This window comes from Argiope bruennichi, chromosome 2 (assembly GCF_947563725.1).
Source record: "Argiope bruennichi chromosome 2, qqArgBrue1.1, whole genome shotgun sequence".
NCBI classification, from domain to species: Eukaryota; Metazoa; Arthropoda; class Arachnida; order Araneae; family Araneidae; genus Argiope; species Argiope bruennichi.
The window spans coordinates 120,115,176-120,136,139 of record NC_079152.1 but is presented as its reverse complement, the minus strand read 5'-3'; the positions used below and the strand labels follow the sequence as shown (position 1 = coordinate 120,136,139).

At 29.3% G+C, this 20,964-nt stretch overlaps 1 protein-coding gene across 7 annotated transcripts in view; it reads left to right on the top strand.

The window, feature by feature from the left end:
• The window catches only part of LOC129959553 (roundabout homolog 1-like), a 142,058-nt gene that overhangs the window by 108,918 nt on the left and 12,176 nt on the right, over positions 1-20,964 (top strand). For all 7 annotated transcript variants that reach the window (XM_056072480.1, XM_056072478.1, XM_056072477.1 and 4 more), the window contains exons 3-13: positions 10,393-10,674; positions 11,684-11,822; positions 14,356-14,483; positions 15,020-15,144; positions 17,736-17,895; positions 17,981-18,178; positions 18,317-18,406; positions 18,567-18,728; positions 19,417-19,596; positions 20,152-20,273; positions 20,456-20,681. In XM_056072480.1, the coding sequence (XP_055928455.1) occupies positions 10,393-10,674; positions 11,684-11,822; positions 14,356-14,483; positions 15,020-15,144; positions 17,736-17,895; positions 17,981-18,178; positions 18,317-18,406; positions 18,567-18,728; positions 19,417-19,596; positions 20,152-20,273; positions 20,456-20,681 (1,812 nt within the window). The remainder of the gene's footprint in view (positions 1-10,392; positions 10,675-11,683; positions 11,823-14,355; positions 14,484-15,019; positions 15,145-17,735; positions 17,896-17,980; positions 18,179-18,316; positions 18,407-18,566; positions 18,729-19,416; positions 19,597-20,151; positions 20,274-20,455; positions 20,682-20,964) is intronic.

Sequence of the window (20,964 nt, the reverse complement as noted above, 5' to 3'; positions counted from 1 at the left end):
TACAATTAGAAAAGTTGTTTTCCTGTGCCCGAAAAAGAGAATGATTTATTGTTTAATAGATTCAACAATATAAATACAAATTCCAATAATTATTTTATTTGCATTTTTTTTTTTTTTTTTTTTTTTTTGCTATTGATTTTTCCTAGTATATAACCTTTTTATAGAAATTTACATACTTTTTTTTCATTGTCCTTTTTTTTAAGCCAGTACCTTTTAAAATTTAATGCTTTAAATTTACAACTTAATAAGAGCCAGTTTCCTTTAATATTTCAAAAATCCGCTCTCATTTATTTGACTCCTAATATTACAATTATCTTTATTTTGTCACTCTGTGATAACGTATTTGTGTTTTTATCTTCCTTCAATGCCAGTACAATTATTTTTTAACACTTTATCTAATTGCATTTTCTATGTTTATGACATTTATTCTTACCAACAAAAGGTGAAAATCAATTTTTGAATTTACTACACTTGTGGAATAACAGTATAGCATTTAATTATATTTATTGCAAACTTGGTTTTGTTTTAATAATACTTAAATTTGTTTTAAATATATTTAGTATGTTTACTTTTTAAAATAAGCCAGTCCATTATTACTATGCCCTACCAATTGTTTTATAACTGTAAATATCATTTTTGATCTCTTGGTATTTTTGAAAAATCGTTATACTAAATGGGCACTCAGATTGATATATGAAAACCATTTCATGCAACATTTGTAGTATATTAATAAATGGATATATTTCTTGTTTAATTAAATGGATTATTCATAGAGTAATAATCAAATGTATTCCACGTTGTAGAAGGATAAAATTAACATACCAGAGTTAAAACTGCATCTTTTCATAGCATTTCGCTTTCTAATATATTCAGAATTTTCTTTTTTTTAAAAAATTAGCGTTTATAAATAGTTATAAGAAGATTTCAAAAAACATTTAATTGGTTCCGCCACAATTTCTCCTTGTGCCCAATTCTTGTTAGTCTGTTTCATATTCTGGTTTTTGTATATAAATTTTTTTTCTTTATTTCAAAAGAATTTCTCTAGCTAATTCCGATTAGATTTTGAAAGTGGATCCCCACTTATTATTTTACAATAAAATAGTCTTTTTTTTCTCACGCAATAATATATCCAAGCAGGAAAAATAATAAAGTGGAGCACTGTTTAGTTATAATCAAAAAGAAATTAACGTGAATATTTTCATTTATAAAATATTTATGAAATATTTGAATCAAAATTATACTCTGAATTATTTTATTTACTTATTGTGAAACATTTCGCTGAAGCCTTTGTCAATGTTTACTCAACGCTACTTAAAATCAAGACCCATAGTTTTAACACTTAACTGAGATATAATGGGACTTTCATCTTATACATTTCTGACTAAATGCACCATGCAGTGAGCAACAATCGACATCTAATGAGTATTATATATCCAGGTTATTTATGTTGACTGCTCCGATATGTACAAAGAAGGAAATACAGTGAAAGCAGCTAATAACGTGCAATTAAGAATAAGTATTTTAGATACCATGGAGGCATTTAAAACACCGCAAAATTTCGCTACGAGCATGACCGAAATCTTGATGTTAATTTATTTAGCTGATGAATCTGTTCTACTTCGTAACTTGAAAATTTGAAGTAGGGAATTAGAAAGGTGAGCATCAAACTTTACTGCCGTTTCGTAAAGCATACAGAGATCAATACAAATGCAAATAATAATCAAGTACACTGAATATAAATACAAGTAGATAATATATAGGTAATATAAATCCAAGTAGATAGTATAAATAATACAATAAACCCGTCCAAATAAATAATCCTGTGTTTCACAAATGTTTATACGTACAATAAATCCACTTGAAATTTAATTAAAATTTATTATAAATTTATATAACAAAAATAAGTAAGAACATAATCAAATGCATTAATATAAACAGTAGTTCAATACAACTGAATACCTACTATAATGTTACATGCTAACAATAAACCATTGCGTAATCAACTCTGTATAAGATATGCGATAAAACAAAATTTGAAAGCTATTTGCTTAACATCCTCCCCCCAAAGACATTAACCTTCAAATGAAAATTCCACCAGTTTCTTAATCACAATAATTATTCCTTGTCTGGCAGTAATATGTCTTAATTGAATTCATAATCCCAAGAGTGCCATAATTCGTTAGAAAATATTTAGTTCTTATATCTTTGCATATGCTGCATCCGCAAATGAAAGGGTAACTGTACCTTTATATGTAGTTCACAACGACAGACATTATCATTTGGGGGGGGGGGATGTTTGATAGATAGAAGAATTTTCATGGCTAGTGAGCAGAAAAAATCTCCGTAACATCTCTAAGTCCACTCTGAGCCTTCGCTAGAAGGATAGAAAAGATACACATTCCAATTGGTCTGTATTTTTGAAATTGTAACACACGCTGAAGAATATAGAAGTTCGAAAAATAATTATATACCACTAAGTTTGTTTTTTTAAATCTGATTTAAATAAATTGTTCTTCTAGTAGATTTTAATTAAGACAAAAAGAGGAGTTTTGTTTCATTATATATCAGAATATCATCTTCTTCTCAAGACATTTGACAGACATATAGACGACATAAACGCAGCCTGCAAAATTAGAATGTATCTCTTTCCCCTCTTTTTTTTCCATTTATGTATACATGATCGGACGTCAGGATGATCGGCTGATGTCTTGGAGATAAAAAGAAATTATAATTAGGTCTCTGAAATCACTGTCTTCTGTTTTTAACGTCTCCTCTTTTAGATTATCATCTGCGGATCGCACTTACTTACTATTGAAAGGATCATTATATTTCAAGGGCAAGCACTAATGAGAAAAATCAGCCATTAAAATTTCTGTGTTGCCGTTAATAAGATGGAATTTTTAACGAACCGATTACGACCAGCAGTAATTAAAGCTATTGTTTAACGCCATGTAATTGTATTTATCTTTGAAAGATCTGCAATTTCTTTTGTTTCAAAATTGCTTACTGATTTTGTTAGGTGTTAGACTTTGGATAGATTGTTAAATGCTTTTTGTTTGGAATTCGTTGAATTAATTTGTAATTTTTTACTCACCCGGTCGAATTGATTTTCGAATTATTTTGGAAATACGAAGTATTTGTTCTTATATTTTGCGCTGACATGATTAAATTTATCTGGAAACGTCTAAAATCGAACTGGGTAACAATTTATCAGTAATAAGCGGTAACATGCTATTAGCATGTTACCGCTTTTGTGTAGGAATGCTGGTGCGTTTGTTACTTAAGCTGCGTTTGAATTGGACTGGTCTTTTACTATTTTAAGAATTCACATGATCCTCATAATTTAACCGACAATCTGATGACAAGCAACACACATGTGGAGAAGGTGGTTAAAAAAAGTGTCAGAAGCAAATGAACCAATCTATGCTCTGAATGTTTGTTATCTCAGTAGTCTACATACGTGTGTATTCTTGATGTCAGACTTAAGACTGATTGAGATATTGTTTAGGTAATGTAATCTGCTATTGTGGTCAGCACTTGTCCAGAGTTAATGAAGTCATATGAAGGAGGGAGTATCATAAACTTGTTTACTAAAAATGACATCCTCTTGAATGAAGTGACATTTTCATTTTACATCAATGAAATGATATTTTCTTGCCATTTTAAAGTTTTTGAAACAATTTCATATTCTTGTATAGCAGCAAAAGGTATTTAGCACCAACTTTGTTGATTTTTTTTGGAATTTGAATTTTTTTTTTTTTTAATGTTTAGCCATTTCAATATTTTACTACTTTATATTCAGTGAGAGAAAGAGGCATACTTACATACTTGAAGAACTTTTGTATCATTCTTTGACTGTGAAGAAATCTTTGTTTTTTTGTATTTCTGTCCGCAATACTTTGTGATACACATACCATTTTATTAAATATTTTGAACATAACTTGTAATTTATTCTTAATTAAGATAAAAATAATTCATTTGCTCTTGTTTTCATCAGTATCACCATATAGGTTATTATTTTTTTGTGTCATTATTTAATTTTCATATTTTAATAATAAAATCTAACATTAATTAGATAAACTATGATATATATTTTTTTAATGGTAGTGCTATTAAATTCTCAATCACACTGTCATTCTTATTTTATAAAAGAAAAGTAATGCAAAATGCAGTTCTGAGATAAGTAAACAGAAGGTCTCTTGCTTCTTCAATTCATAAAGTTTTATGTGGGAAATTCGCATAGCATATCTTGCTATTCTTCATGATAAGTTTCCTCGCAGTTTTAAAGCCATCACCCAAAACACGCGATCGAAATCTTTTTTTATCTCAAATATTGCTCCTTGATGGTGAAAATAATTCCACCATACACATTTAGATTAGATTTATTTTTGACACAGTCCTATATTTTGTGGTAAAATCGTCTTCACAGAAATTATTACGAACCTTAGTGCATCCATAACCTAGTATAACATCCCCCGAAGATCCCGAACGTGATGTGAATGTCGATGCGTTTTAATAACTTATTCTTTTTATTATTCTAGCCAGTTGAGAGGCCCTGACAGATAACGCATGATGCGATTTCATTGCCCAAGAGCGATTAAAAAGAAGTGAAATAGCAAAGATGAAAACGATTCATTTTCTCTGACATCGCATCATCCGTCATAAGGAATATAAATATATGTTAAACTGGAGTAATCCATTATTTTTATTTGCTGAATATTTTCAGCATTTTATCGCTTAGAGCTCACTAAAGTGCATACATTTTACTCCGAAATGTTGTGAAATTCATTTGTTTTCAAGTTCGTTGCACATTGATCTTCATCAGAGACAAAAAAAAAAAAAAAAAAAAAGAGAGAGAGAGAGATTTTTTTTTTCTTTTTAAAATTACTGCACGTTCTTTATATTTAAAATTATTCTTGGTTATATTTGTTCCCATGATGTCTGTTGAGTAATAATAAATTCTTTCATTCTTTCACATTTCGGACTATAAATTTGTTATGTTACAAATTTGTTTCTTACTTGGGTCACTTATCTTCTGTTTAAAAATGAATCATTGAAATTCTACTGAGCTGTTAAAGCATTTGAGATGATAGATAATTTTGTCTCATTATTTTCATAAATCCATCTTGAAATTCTCTTTTCACACCAATTTTTGTCTTTTCTTTCCTTTTTGCTCAGATGTTGTAGTGTTGTAACATAAAGAATGATAATATTCCAAAATACAGTAATATGATTTCAGATAAAAAATGTTTATTCTGTACTGATAAATAGATAAAACTGAATAATAAATTTCTGGTGTCTTTAGAATTAACTGCTATTTTGTTTAATTGTGATTTCTCCCCCCCCCTTTCGATCCCTTTTTTTTTTTTTTTTTTACTTTTGTTTAATTTCCTTTTCGAAATACTCTTTAAAGTATACAAGCATGTGAAGAAAAACACAACTACATTAAAATCAAGGAACTATTTAATACTAATGCTTCACGAACAATAATTTCGCTTACATTGCAAACGTTGATATTCATCTAATTATTTTTAAATTTTTTCCATTTCATCTGAAGAATTTTCATGACGGGATATTGTATAACTGAACATCTTTAATCATGAAATCCTGAAACTGTTTTTCTTAAATTAGTGCGGTGTGATGAATTAGTTGTCTTAATAATTAGTTGTGGTATTTTTAATGCCTTTAATGAAGTATTAATTTCCTATTTGTTATTTTGTTGTTTTCTAATCGTTATAATTCGAATGTATTAGTGATCTACTGTTTTTAACTTAAATGACATTTTAGATGATAACTTTAATTCAAATATTGTTACCTTTTTAAAAGATATTCAATTTTACATCAGATTTAGTTGTATCTTTTTAAGAATGCTTTAATTTTTAACACGGAAACCATGACTAACAATTGTTTGGCGTAGAATGATCAAATCTGGTCCTTGTACCATAAAACCAAATGTATTGATATTCTTCATTATTCTATGTTATATTGTGAAATAATTTTGGGATATTCATAATTTAAATAGCGAAAATGTGTGATAATATTTTTTTTATCTGTAAAATAAAATTTATTCATTTTTTAAATGCAATTTCTTGGGATCATTATTAAATCTGCTAATTAAAATTTAATGATTCATTATGTTCTTTTTTCTCTTGTTTTACATTAATCACTTATCAGGTAAATTTCAAATTTTAAAAAAGGCATGGATATTATATTTAACCAGTGATCTTTCCCAAGTTGGATAGCAAAAGTATGTTATCTGTCTTGAGATTGTTAGGCATTAGTTTACGAAATAAATCCTTCAAGAAAGCTTTTTATTTATTAAAACTCCCTGGAAACTTTTATCCATAGCTGTCTGGGTATTTCTGTTGGCACCTTCTGAAATCGACTACCGCCCTCTCCAGGGTAAAAGAAGACCCCAAAGAAGTGCCCCCTCAAGGAAGCAGAGATAACCCTTATCCGTGAATAAGTCACGACACCCCTGAGTACTGTTGATACAGCTCTCTAAAACTCCCTAAATCTGTTGTTGGCGGAATGTGACCCCTTGGCCCACCCCCTTTCTTGAGGGCGCTCCTTGAAAATGCCTCGCACACAATTCCTTCATCGCGCGCGTTGTTCTGCTGGGCTCTTATTTATTAAAGACTGCTCTGAAGCTGATGTCGCTCCATAAAATGAACGTGTCTACCAGCTGTTACAGTGTGTCAGGATGAGGAGAAGAGGGCTATTTCGGGCATTTAGCGCAACGTTTGCAGGATCGAGTGTCTTGAGTTGCTTATGACCAGTATTTAACACCATGAGCGATAAGGAAATATGCGGAAGGTGAATATTCAACATTGGGATATAAGATATCTTTCTGTAACATAACCTGAACAGGAAACTAGAATGCCAAATTAATGTTTCTGATTATAATTTCGGCTCGTTGGAGCTATTGAAATAATAGTTACAATTTTTTGCAGAATTTTGTATAATATTTCTTGTTTCAAAAATTTAAAATTCTCTTTTCAGTTTTGAAAAGTAAGTGCATATCTGTATAATCAGTGGTAACTGAAGTTGATAATATTTTATTATTACACCAGTGTATTACCTAAAATTACATGTATTTCTATGTGGCTATGGATATAAAAAATGTCCCATGAAATTTTACAACTTTTGTTTTAAATATTACTCATGGCATCTTCCGTTTCTGCTTGAAATTAAATTTTGTTCACAAAATTATTTATCTTTAAATATAACAAGACCACAATAAGGGCTATTTATTTGAGTATAATATTGCACCGGTACCTTTATTTTTAATATTAACATGATTTGTCGTTTATTACGGCTGTAATGATATAAACAAAAGCCATATTAAAATTTATTACTTCTTTTACATGACTTTTTATTTGTAAAGTTATTATTCTAGCAATTTAAATGCATAGAAAATGAGAAAGCTGTTTAATAGATAGACTTGAAGTTAAGTTTAACAATGTTTAACAACCAGTGGTTGTCACAAAGAGACTTTGAAAATATTTATACTTATCAAGTACTCCAGTTCACCATCAGCAGCATCAATGGTATTTTAAAAAAATTTATCAAAGCTAATCTAAGCATTATATTAAATCTTCATCTGTTAAACAGTATGATATGCTTACTAATGCATGAACGGACAATCAGTTGATGATTCGCATTTGTTTGCTGTTTCTTTTTTTTTTCTTCTTTTTTTTACAAAATTGGATATTTGAAAAAAAGGAACGGGAAAAAAAAAAAAAAAAAACTGGATCAAAATGGGGGGAAAATATGAAAATCTCTTTGCTTCATTCTTCTTGATGACATTTTTTTTCCATTCCTCTATAGCTTTTCATTTTTGTAAATTTCATATGCTAGTATTTTGAGGAATTTCGATATGAAATGAATATTGAAATATTTTGTATTTATTTGCTCTAAATGTTGCTATCTGACTATGAAACTGATCTGTTTCTGAAAAACTTATATTAGAAAAATGCATTATGGACAAAATTGGCATTAAATTTAACTAACTTAAAATTAAATAGAATAAGTGTCTTCCGGTTTTAGTTCCCAAATAATTATATGCTAGAGCTATTCCAATTCTGGTCTACAATCCTACTATGAATTAAGGCGAAAAACTATGACATCGTAAAAGTTTTAATTACAATTTTTCTATCACATTATTTCTTCTTATGAACAACAATCACCGGAGTTTAACCATCTGTACTAAATATGCAGAAGAAAATTGTCAAACAGCTTTTCAAAATTGAATTCACATAGAAGTGTTATCAATCAACTAATCAACGAAAATGATCAGATTTTCTGAACATCAATTTGGGAATGTGTTATCGGCATACATACTATCGATGCTACATAGGGAAATATTAAAGACCCCCCCCCCAAATTAAATAAATAGTTCATTTTTGTTATTATCTGGTCTTTTTATTCAAATCGGGATAAAAATTGTATAAAAGGTCGAAATTTGGAATTATCCCGGCTAATCTGGGGCATCTAATTTTAAATTAATTTATAAATGAAATTTTTATTTCTTGCAGTTTGGCGTCCCTACAAAATACAGAAGAGGGAAAATGGGACCATCCGAAGAAACATCGCAATGAAAAGAATTAATGAGGCATTGCTAATTGACTTCTCTTGTTTCTTTTTAATCATGGACGTTTGTAATTTAAACTTTAAAGAAAAAGATTTAATAGGAACTTATCCTTGTTCAATTGTGACCTATTTTCAGTGCTGTCTGTTAACATGTTAGCAAAACAAAACTTTTACGAGTCTGTTTACCCACCGATACAGGGAAAACTGTTCTTTTTAAGAAGCGCCGTCAAGTCGCGAAAAAATCCATAAAACTGCTACTATCCCTGAAGCTTATCAACTCTTGAAATGTTGGAAGTGATCGCCAGCAAATGAAATTTGTCGAGTCGCCAACTTTCCCAATGAGAAATCGTAAATAGTCACTAAAAATTCTTGCACCCATAGTTTTTCAACAGGCCATCCTTTTTTTTTTTTAAGGGAAACAGATAGTGTATTCTGAAATGCTCTTTTTGTGTGTTTGTGTGTGTTTTGTTTATAACTGGGGGTGAGTAGTGTAATGAATAAGGTTTTCTTATCAGATGCGATGACGCGAAAGAGAATAAGGCTCAGAATATTTTATTTCACGCGTGATCGAACTAAAAGCACTCTCTCTATCTACTTTCGAAATTTATTAGTATTCTTTTTCCTCGCCTGATAATGCGCTTTCAATTGCACGGATCCAGCGTGTTTCAATCTTTCTTTATTTGCGTATCCCTTGACCTATCATCTCTGCTGCACAAAGCCCAATCCAATATGTATAATTATTAACAACTACACTATTTTTGAGAGCAAGCTTGGAAGTAAATAAAAGCAATATGATGATGATAAAAAAATAGAAGGACAGTTCGGGGAATCGATTTACTAACGCACAGGGAGATGTGCATAATAAATTCGGAATAGATATTCAGAGTTTGCATATTTATAATATAAACTTATAATGCAATGTACATACTATATTCATTTCGAAGTTTTTCGGTACTCAAAGTTTTGACTATCATATGAATACTTTATATATCATTTCATTCTATAGGTCATTCGTGTCATTAGGTACCTTACAATTCTGGAACGCAGGAGTTTCTCTTTCAAAGATGAGGAAAATTCTCTGCCACCCTCAAAAATTTAATTGTTGTAATTCAAGGCGCCCCAAGCCATTGTACTACAATTTCAGAAATACACATACACTGCTACTGTTCTACCAATCAGGAATGAAAAATGTCCTCACCCCAAACATTTGAAGGGGGCTATATACAGTTTAGTTCCATTTTTAGATTTATTGTAGATGCTGTGTCAAAAACTTTTTTTTTTACATCTGGATTAAATGGAAATATGAAGATAGACATTCCAAATGACTTCGAATTATTGCGATGATTCTCTCATTACAGAAACTTTTGTTGGAAATGATTTCTATATATTAGATCAGAGTCTCACAAACTATGGGTCACAAGTCAAACTTTGGTGCATCGCGACAAAATCTTGAATGTAAATATATTCCGCAGTTTGCAGAAGTATGGCGTGAGCGTAAAATCTTCTTCAAGTAATGCATTAAAAATTTTGTGTGTGTGTGTGAAATATATTTAATAATAGATGTATTATTTTTCAAAAATTTCGTTTTCGGTCCATAAAACCTCCTTTAAAAGGAACATATGTTCTTTTCTGTAAAAACTTCAGCGCGTCGAGGAGGAAGTGGTTCACTATACATTTGGTTTCTAAACCAGATGGCACTGTTTAAAACTTTGTAGACCTCTTGAATCAGATAATTATTGTTTTCTGATTTTAATTCATATTATTGATTGTCACGTTAATAAAATGTCATTTCTTCTCCAGTTCTTCGAGAAGATTTCCGGGTTGTCCCCAAGTTTGTTTCGGCAGCAGTAGGCGAGAGTTCCACTTTGGAATGCACTCCACCCAAAGGTCATCCGGAGCCCACAGTACGCTGGCGTAAGGATGGCGAAGTGGTGAATACCGGCAAGGGAAGAATCCGGATTGTACCTCCTGGAAATTTAGTGATATCAGAAGTGCGTCAAAGCGATGAAGGACGATACACATGCGTTGCTGAAAACATGGCTGGGATGCGAGAATCTGTGCCAGTCCACATGGCTGTTCATGGTAAAAATTAATCCTTCCGTAATTGTGATAAAAGAGATTAGAAAAAAAAAAAATAATTAAGCATTCGTAACCTTTGTTTGAGATATGATTGTCTCAAAGATTGAGGTGGGTGAGTTACAACTCAGATTAATAGTACCTGTAAGCAAGTAACCAAAGCTTAAATAGATAACATAACCCGTGTGTCTCTGCTACTCAGACTGCGAGAAGAATGTAGTAGCTTCAGGAATGAGTAGTTTTTAACAGTTTGTAGCTGCTCTTGTAACACAAACCATAACTGACTGTAATAACGCCAGAGACTGTTCCCTCTGATGCATACCTTGTAGTACAATGACTCAATTCAGGTCAGGCGATGGCACGTACTGTGTGCTTTGATCCTTGCTCTTACATGTATCTTAAAATTATTCCAAAAATCTGTATGTAAATTGTTTGTGTGTAACGTAACCTGTAAATAAATAATTGTTACACTAATTTGGAAATTTTGAAGAACCCCTTAACGACCCCACAAGTTTTATTTTTCATTATACAGAGTTTCATAATTCAGTTTCATTCATGCGTTCATCTGGCGTTTAAAACTTAATTAATTGAAATATATAAATTTCTTTTTAATACATTAAGATAACATGCATGGTTATGTAACAGTTATTTTATTTCTAACAGTAACTAAAATCTTTTTTCTTGGACACAGACATAGACACACATGAAAAGAGGCATTAATCTAGAGGAAGGACTATATATATTAGAAAAAAAACTAATATTAATTTTTATATATATATATATATATATATATATATATATATATATATATATATATATATATATATATATATATATATATGGGCCTGTGATTGTTGAAATGAAAAGTAAAAAAATGTATTTCGCAGTAAAATAACATAGGATGACATTTTTTCAACTAAACTAATTCGAGACAGTTATAAAACGTTTCTATTTTGTTTTAAACAAGTTTGTATGTCTTCCATGTGATTGAAAATATGCTTATATTCTTTTTCAGTGAAACCTTTCTTTGTAAAAGAGCCTGAGCATCTAACAGTTCTTGCAAATGTTGATGTCACGTTTCCTTGCAAAGTGGATGGTGATCCTCCACCTTCAGTTACATGGCGTAAGAAGGACGGGAAAATGCCTGTTGGGAGGTTAGGCTTTTAAAATTATGATTTAATTGAATTAGCTCCATTTCCACCAGAAAATAAATAAAACAACCAGTCAAAATTCTTTCAAATCTTCTATTTTGATCTTAATTGTTGACTGCTTGAATTATTTTTTGTTAATTTTTAATATTATTCTTTGTTTTTAAATTTCCGCAATGCAGTTTACGTTTTTAACCGTAATTATCTTAATATACGGTTTAAAACGACCCAAATACGTGTCAAATGCCTCAAGAATGGCACCTTATTGCGACATTGGGATTTTATACTTGTCGGACTAGGTATATTAGGTGGCTGCCGTGCTAACGGGAAAATAGCTTTTCGCGTTAATGATAATGTCTGAAGACTATTGTGTAGAGTTAACTGAAAAATACGAAATATAATATTATAAGCCTTGCGGTTTTTTTCAGAGAAGGTGTTTGATAAATTCATAAGTCAGTTATTAAATACCACACGATTTTCAAAGTCAGATAAAAAGGAGGGTTCAGGGGACTTTATTTGCCGTTAGGAAAACATTACATGGACATTTCATGATGAGCTTCTGACAGATTTTTGCATTAACTAAATTAAAAAAAAACAGATAAACATATATATTTCTAAAGTATATCAGACATTGTTCCGCTTTATCGAAACAGATCCTACAATTATCCTTGAATTATCAAAATCACTTCCGATGACGTACACTTATGAATTATTTACTAAAGATCAATATATCATGGCCAGCTCCTTTATCTGCCTTGGCTCAGAGCAAATCATCCTTTACATCATTTTGTACATATATTAACATTATATTTTCCAGTATTATTTAGACTGTATTTCTGCGTATTTGCATACGTATATTATATATATGTAATTTTATATTTTGATCATGTTCCCAAACCTTTTCTTATAATTATTTCTTACTTATTATTCTGTTTTTTTCCCTCTTCTGATTTACATTTTTGTCTGGACTTCAAATGAAGCAAAATAAATTCGAATTACAGATGATATTTTAACATTGTGTTGATAAGAAAATTTTAAAAAAAATCACAGAAAAAAAAATGAACTTTCTGTAAAATAAAGTCGAAGTTGCTCTGTAATAATGATGATTTAAGGCACTTTGAAAATATGCAGTGAAAAAGCCGCTTATATGTATATCACAATTTTCTTTTTCATCAAGTCATTTTTCATATTTTAGTGAGAATTCGTTTTTGTTTCCCAAAAATCTGTTATCCTTATCTTGGTGATGGTTCAAACTATTTATCCATTGGAATTAATAGGCTTCTGTGATATAAAAACAATTTTATTAGAATCAGTGTACTTTGAACCTTTTTTATACCTTTTTTAATCAGAAGGTATAATCCAATTATACCAGTGGCTTACTGACGAGGTTGCTAGCTAGCGGCTATGTCATGTGGGTCTCCTTACATATAAAGCAATGTGGGTTCCTACAAGATGTGTGTATGTGAGAAGGAGAAACTTTCTGTAGCAGAGAATTGCTATGTGAGAAGGAGAAACTTTCTGTAGCAGAGGATTGCTATGTGAGAAGGAGAAACTTTCTGTAGCAGAGGATTGCTACGTGAGAAGGAGAAACTTTCTGTTGCAAAGAATTGCTATGTAAGAAGGAGAAACTTTCTATTGCAGAGAATTGCTAGAACTTTATGTACCTTTTTTTTTAACTATATAGCAAGAAATTTATAAGCATGCAACTTCTCTGAGAGGTCTAGTTACAATGACTTTTGAGACTTTCATCCATGTTGAGATCCGTAGTAAGGCAAAAGGGGTATTACCCTTTTTTTCAGGAAGGACTCGGATCTTGAGAGGAACGTCTAGACGACGGGCATTTTCTCTTTTTGCAGCTGCATGCTACTATTGTAAATCTGATAGTTTTATAAATAAAATAAAATAAATGTCCGTAAAGGGGATGTGAAAAAATATTCTAACATTAACGTTTTGAAAGTAACACAATATTCGATTTCATTTTATATAAGTTTAAGTAAATTTTTTGCAGCATTCTGATGCATGGCTCCTTAACCGGGGTTCTATTGGGATTAGTTGGATAAAGGCTGACCCTGAATAAAAATAATTCTTTAGAGAAAGTTAAATGTTTTGATGGCTTTAGTTTGTTTTCTTTTTTGTTTTGTGTGTATACAATAATAGTATTTATATAATAATTGTTGCTAAAAGTAAATTTAATTGTGAAAAAAAATAAAGTAATTTTTTATGCATATCCATTCACATTCAATTTGGTTTCAGATTATAAAATACAGAAATACTACTATATTTCCTTACTATTTTTTCATTGCTTTTATTTTATTGGTTAATTTATCTTAAATGCATTGAATTTTTTGTTTCTTTAAGTTGATAAGACATGTGAATTTAATTTTTGAAATTATTTGAATAAAAGTTTTGAAATACATAGAACTTCTTTTTAAACTGGGTTGCTTATTTTGAAATTTTAGAAATAATTGAAATATTTTTCGAAACTGAATGCAAATTAATTTATAATAAGACCAGTTTTTAAAACTATTTTGTACTTTAGAGCTGAAGTGTCAGAGGATAGTAGCCTGATTGTTAGAAATGTCAATGTTGCAGACGAAGGTACATATGTGTGTGAAGCTGAAAATTTAGTTGGTTCTATCACATCAGAAGTTACTCTTACTGTTCATTGTAAGTAAATAATTATGTTCATTTCAAGTTATATATATATATATAAATTCCAATGTTCATTTTTAATTTGTTTTCTAAATTTTAACAAATTACCAGCAATATATTAATTTAACTTCAATATATTAAAGTATATTTACTACTGATTAAATAAGCAGTGAATGTTCCCAAAAATTATCTTTTAATTTTCTCTAGAATAACAAAAACAATCAATCAGGTTTATGCATGGGCAAACTTATTTTATATATGATCAACTCATTTTTCATTTGTTTAGTTTTATAATATTTTTGCCAGGAATTAGATAAAGAGATCATAAGATTTATTGATATATCTAAGTAAATATATTGGAATATGTTTGTACAAAGCATCCATTTCACAGATACTTAAAAATGTGGAAATGTCTATTATTGATGAGACAGATTGACTTCATTTTTTCTTTATTTTAATAAATTAAAAGATATATCCTTTAAATTCAAGGATAATTTTTACTTTTTTTTTCTATCAGAAAGCTATTATTATTATTATTATTTATATTTCAGCTCGTCCTAATTTCTTGATAAGGCCCAAGGATCAAAGAATTGGATTGAATGGCATTGCTAAAATGGAATGCAGTGCTACTGGAAATCCACCACCTTCTATATTTTGGACTAAAGAAGGAAATCAGGTACTTAGTCAGTTATTTTTGTTATTTTCTCAAGTCTTTATAAATTATCTATTTTAGATCTCTTACTTGTGAAATGACAGAAGGAGTATAGATACCTGTGGTGCCCTTTGGAGATGGAGGAATTGCCATTTATGCTAGGTGATACTGTATCAACCTGATATTTTGTATTAGTTACCCAAATGGATACAAGAATCTGCTACTCGACATCTGCTTTTGGACATGATTGATAGTTGCTTAAACTTATTTATTTTCAAATGAGTGATACCATATCAGTCTGATACAAAGTATTAGGTCAATATATAATCCAGTTCACCGTTCAACCTTGACACCGCTATGACCATGTGTGATGTTTTTTAAATTACTCACACACACATATATATATCATCCCTAACTATAACTGTCTCTTACCCCATTTAACAGTCAATGAATGTACCTTTTCGCTTTCTCTTACACTATCAACAAAAAGCTTTTACTTTCTTCTTAACCACCGTCAATCATTATCAAAACCAAAGCCACCACCAAATACCAGCAATAGCTCTACCGAAGAAGCGAACAGTGATGTAATGACCAGGTGATGTAAGGTGTTGATGGGTTACATATGCCAGGAGACCAGCCTTAGGGGGGCACCATTGTGACAAAACATTAGTATTATTGTCAATTTTTAAAGAAAATAGGCAGAAAAGCGAGAAAAGGAGAGCGTGACTCGGACGCCACTTGGAAATCTACTCATGACGAGTAAGGGCGGGAATAATAATAATAATATTGTGCCCTGGATGCTACTTATCTTCGTTTCGCCAATCGAAGTGAAATTCCAATTTGGAATCATATTTGTATCAGTAACAGCTACTAATCCCAGCTAGATTTGGCTGATATTGTAAAACCTATATACAAAGTATCTGAATGACACCTTGTATTAACAGGAAACAAAGTAAAGTATAAGGTGATATTGCATCAACATGAATTAAACTAGCGGATCATTCCGTATCACTTAATCCTCCTTTCTGCTTTGGCAACACGTTGTGCATGTAGCATGTTTTTCAACTATCTATATGGTACTTTTTACAGTTACTTGGAATAAAAATATTTCCAATGCATTATCTTTATTTTATTTTATTTTTTTGAAATGTTTATTAAATATACAAGATTTATGAAATTTTCAATAAATAAATAAATGCATTTTTGTGAAAAAATTTTTTTATGTGCAATTAGCCTGGTGACTGGTTGGTTTGCCGGGATTTAGGGTCGCTGAAATTTTTAATGAACTATTTTATGTAACTTAGCCTTAATGGCTTCTTCAGCCAAAAAATTTTTCAGCTTCAGATTTTATTAGATATATAATTCATTATTTAAGAAGCCGTTCCTTTCATTTTACAATGCACCCCGCCCCTCCCTTTTTTTTGTTGATTCCTTAAACTTCTTAAATAACGGATACACTTTTCTATTTCTAGTCTTTTACTAATGTGATTTAATTTCTCACCTAAAGCAATATAAAATGTGGAACTTTTCTTAATATTATTTTAAATATAAATTTAAATTTTTTATAGATTTTACTCGGAATTGAATAAATGCATCCCTTGATTTCTCCAAAATCTGCTTTGACATTAATGATTTGTATTAAGGACAGGATTGTAGTTCAGATTGTAAAACAAAAACGAAAAAATATCTGCAACTTTTATAATGACTTTTATCAAATAAGAATTCCAAAATGCTTAAGTTTTTACTCTTATTGTTCATGATAAGTTTAATATTCGTTTTGAATTTTCTTAAGATTCTTGTTAGAAAATATTTTTTAAAATATTTAATTAAGTATTTAAATATTTTGTTAGTAAATTAATTGAAAGCAAATGGAAATTTAGTGCTTGATATGAATGGAATTTTCAGAATATAACGAGTTTTGAAATTTACTTAAAAAGAAAATATTTAGATTTTTAAAACTATAAATATATATATTTTTTTAATAGACGCATGACAAAATGTTTAAAAATAAAAAAGAAATTAAACGCTTTTTATCAGTTTTATAAAAGTACCAAGGTTATATATAATGAGTTATTTGGACAGAGGTAAGTCTTTAAATTTGATATCTATTAACAGATATTAACTTTAATATTTGTTGACATTTAACATATCGATTGCCGGGTACACCAAATATTAAATTATCAAAAAAAAAAAAAAAAAATCTTGATAATTTGTACAAAGATCTACAATCAGGTATCTGTACTAATCTGCTTCTGATACAGTATACCTATACTGTGCTTGATAGCATTATATATTTAAATACTTTTATACTTTTAAAGAAAGAGACAAAAAATGTGTACTATATATATTTTTTTCTTCTTCATCTGTTATGTTATACATGTTTAGCTACTGTAATATTGATTTTTTATGTACTTTTAAAAAAAAATTGGCATTATTAATTAAAGTTGTTGAATTAAAAGTTCTTTAAATACAAATTTTCAATTTTTTTCATGTAATATTTTAATACTCTATTCTTATTCATATAATCTATTATAATTGAAACATACATTTTAAATGAATAAACTTAAAAATTACCCAGTTTTTTCAAAGAAATTTCACATGCATTTTTATTTCAGGTTCTAATGTTTCCAGAAAGATCTTATGGGAAGTTTTCTGTTAGCAGAGATGGAACCCTAACTATTTCTGGAGTTAGTAAAGAAGATGAAGGCTATTACATCTGTTCCATTCTTTCTGGCATAGGTTCATCAATGGCTAAAGCTTACTTGGAAGTAACTGGTACAAGAATTTGATTTTCATTGAACACCTGTATTGTCCTATATATTAGTAGAGTATTCATTATAATTTTAAAATTTATTTTCAGCTATTGGTGACCTACCAGCTCCTATAATAAAATTGGGTCCTGCTAACCAAACTTTACCTTTGAACACGGTTGCAATGCTTCCATGTGAAGCTACAGGTGATCCACCTCCTAGTATTCGGTGGTTTGTAAACTCTGCTCCTCTGCAAACAAGAAATCCAAGATTTGTTGTTTTGGATTCAGGAACTCTCCAAATTGATGGTAAGTCTAGAAATCTTGGTCCAACAAAGATATTCAAAATTAGAAGCTATAATGCTTCTAAGCTTTAATTATGTTTGTTTTAATTATGTTTAATTATCTATTTCAACTCTTTTATGTGTTATATATTTTTCATTTCAGCCTTACAACCTGAAGATTCTGGTGTTTATACCTGTACTGCATCCAGTGAAAGTGGAGAAACGTCTTGGAGTGCTGCTTTAACTGTTGCTTGTATGGGAATTTATTTATTTCACTTTGATTTCAAATATTTATCTTTGTAGACCTATAATTGAAAATATTATGTATTGTAACAATTTTTATTGCCATCATTTTAATAATGCTGCTGGAAAATTTATATACTTTAAACATTTCTTTTTCCCTTTTCTCTCAGCTCCAAGAAATCCGAATGTAATATTTCATAGAATGCCTGATTCCTCAACCTATCCAGGCCCTCCTTCCAAACCTGTGGCCATCAATGTTTCTGAGACTTCTGTAACTTTACAGTGGAAAAGAAATTCTAGAATGGGATCCTCACCTGTAATTGGATATACAGGTATGCTCAGAAAAAAAATGTAATAATTATATTACTCCAGTTCCTTCTTATTTAACTTCATAATAAGAAACTGTAGAATTATAGATTAAAAATATTTTATAAGTTATAAATAAAGGCATAAAATTTAATTTTATTGCTAGCAAGTTCATAAAATTGTGGTGGATTGAAGAATGACATATCAAATAATTGTCCAATTTATTATTAATTTTTGTTGTTTGGATTTTATTTACTGAGTTTAAATGTTTTCAAAGTCTTCTTTTATTTAATAGTAATATTTAATTCATTATTATTTTACTTTCATTGGTATTTTTTTGAAACTACTGTATTCAGGGATAACTTGTAGAAATTATTTTTAAAAAAATTCTTTTTTATTCTTATTTAAAAAATAATTATTGTGAATAAAATTATTTTGATAATTATGAATAATTTCTTTTGTTTTTATTTTTTATAATTTGTTAGCAACTTAATTCAATTTGTAGTAATTTATTACTCTTTTTTAATTAAACTGTTATTATTTTTTTATGATTATGATTTCTAAAATATTATATAAAACATTTATCCAGCAAATTTAAATTACCAATTTTGAATTATTGTATGTATATATTGTTTTAAATAAATATAAAATTGTTAATGACACATAATTTATTACATTCATTGTAACTTTTAAATTTTTTTTTATTTTTTTTAGTGGAATATTACAGCAGTGATCTTCAAAGTGGATGGGTTGTAGCAGCTCATCAGGTGGAAAAAGAATTGTATGTCGCCTCTAATTTACGTCCTGATACCAGATATGTGTTTCTAATTAGAGCAGAAAATTCACATGGTTTAAGTGTTCCCAGTTCAGTTTCAGATGTCATTCGTACATTAGGTAAAAACTAATCTTGATAATTTTTTTTTAATTGTTTACTCTTCTTTTCATTGAACAGTTTTTCTTTCATGTTTTAAGAAAAAAATTGAATTGTAAAAACGTTTTAATGATATCCAAATGTACAGTTCTCGTTTGGATTATTTTTGTGGAATGTTTGCTGTTTAATTGTTGACTTAAATGCTTCAATTTTGAAATAAATTAATATTAAAGTAATCATTAAGAATATAAATCTTGTGTAAATGAAATTATTGTATTAATTTCAGAATTCAAATTTGCTTCTTTTTTTTACTTGCTTGAGTTTTTTCAATGTGAATATATAGAGAATATCCTTCATTGATATTACCATTATTTCAATTTGTTATAGGAAGGCAGTGTTAATGATTAAGCTAATATTTTAAATAGCATTTATGTTCAAAAGTTTATTGTACATATTAATATTTCTTTTGATTTCTTTTAAAAAAATTATAGAATCTTGCTTTTAGTGCTTACACTAAATACTATTTATTTTATGTCATGGTGTATACGAAAATTTACAGAATTGTTATTTTGTTGCAGGATTTCCTTCTGGAGTGCCACATTATAATTTGGATGAAGCACGTAATCGTTTGAATGATGTATCTATATTTCTTCAAGATATCATCCCACTGACTTCAACTTCAGTAAAGATGATGTGGAAAGTATGTACTTGTGAAAATGTGAATAATTTCTTGTTTAATAATTTTAATATATTTTTGAAGTTAAAGAAAAATTATTTGATAAAATAAAATGTAGTATAAATGCAGTGAATTGCGTAGCCTTTATGTCAGTAAGTTTTTTTTTTTTTTTTCCCCCATATGACTAACTGTATTTTATAATTTAGGTTCAAGGTGCTTCTGGATACATTGAAGGATTTTACATCAGATTCCGAGATTTAAGTGGTGGTTCCCAGAAGTATAATATGGTCACTGTTTTAAATGGTGGCTCCTCATCATACATCTTGTCTGATTTAAAGAAGTTTACAAAATATGAATTCTTCTTAGTTCCTTTTTATAAAAATGTTGAGGGTCCTCCTAGCAATTCAAAAGTAGCACAGACGTTGGAAGATGGTAAGAAATGTATCTATTAGTTTTTTATATTTTTTATGAAATGGGAAGTATAAGAAATATTTATATTTTGTTTGACAAAAAATTCATGTAAAATACTGAAGTTTAAACAAAGAAAGCAACTTTGTCACATATTTATCATACAAATGTGTAACAGTACATTTATAATGCATAAATTTAAATTTTAATACATAAAATTTCAATAAATCCAAATTTTAACTGAAGAACTTTTTTAATATAGTTATAGAACTTAAATTTTAAGTTTGTTTGCAATTTTAATGTTTTC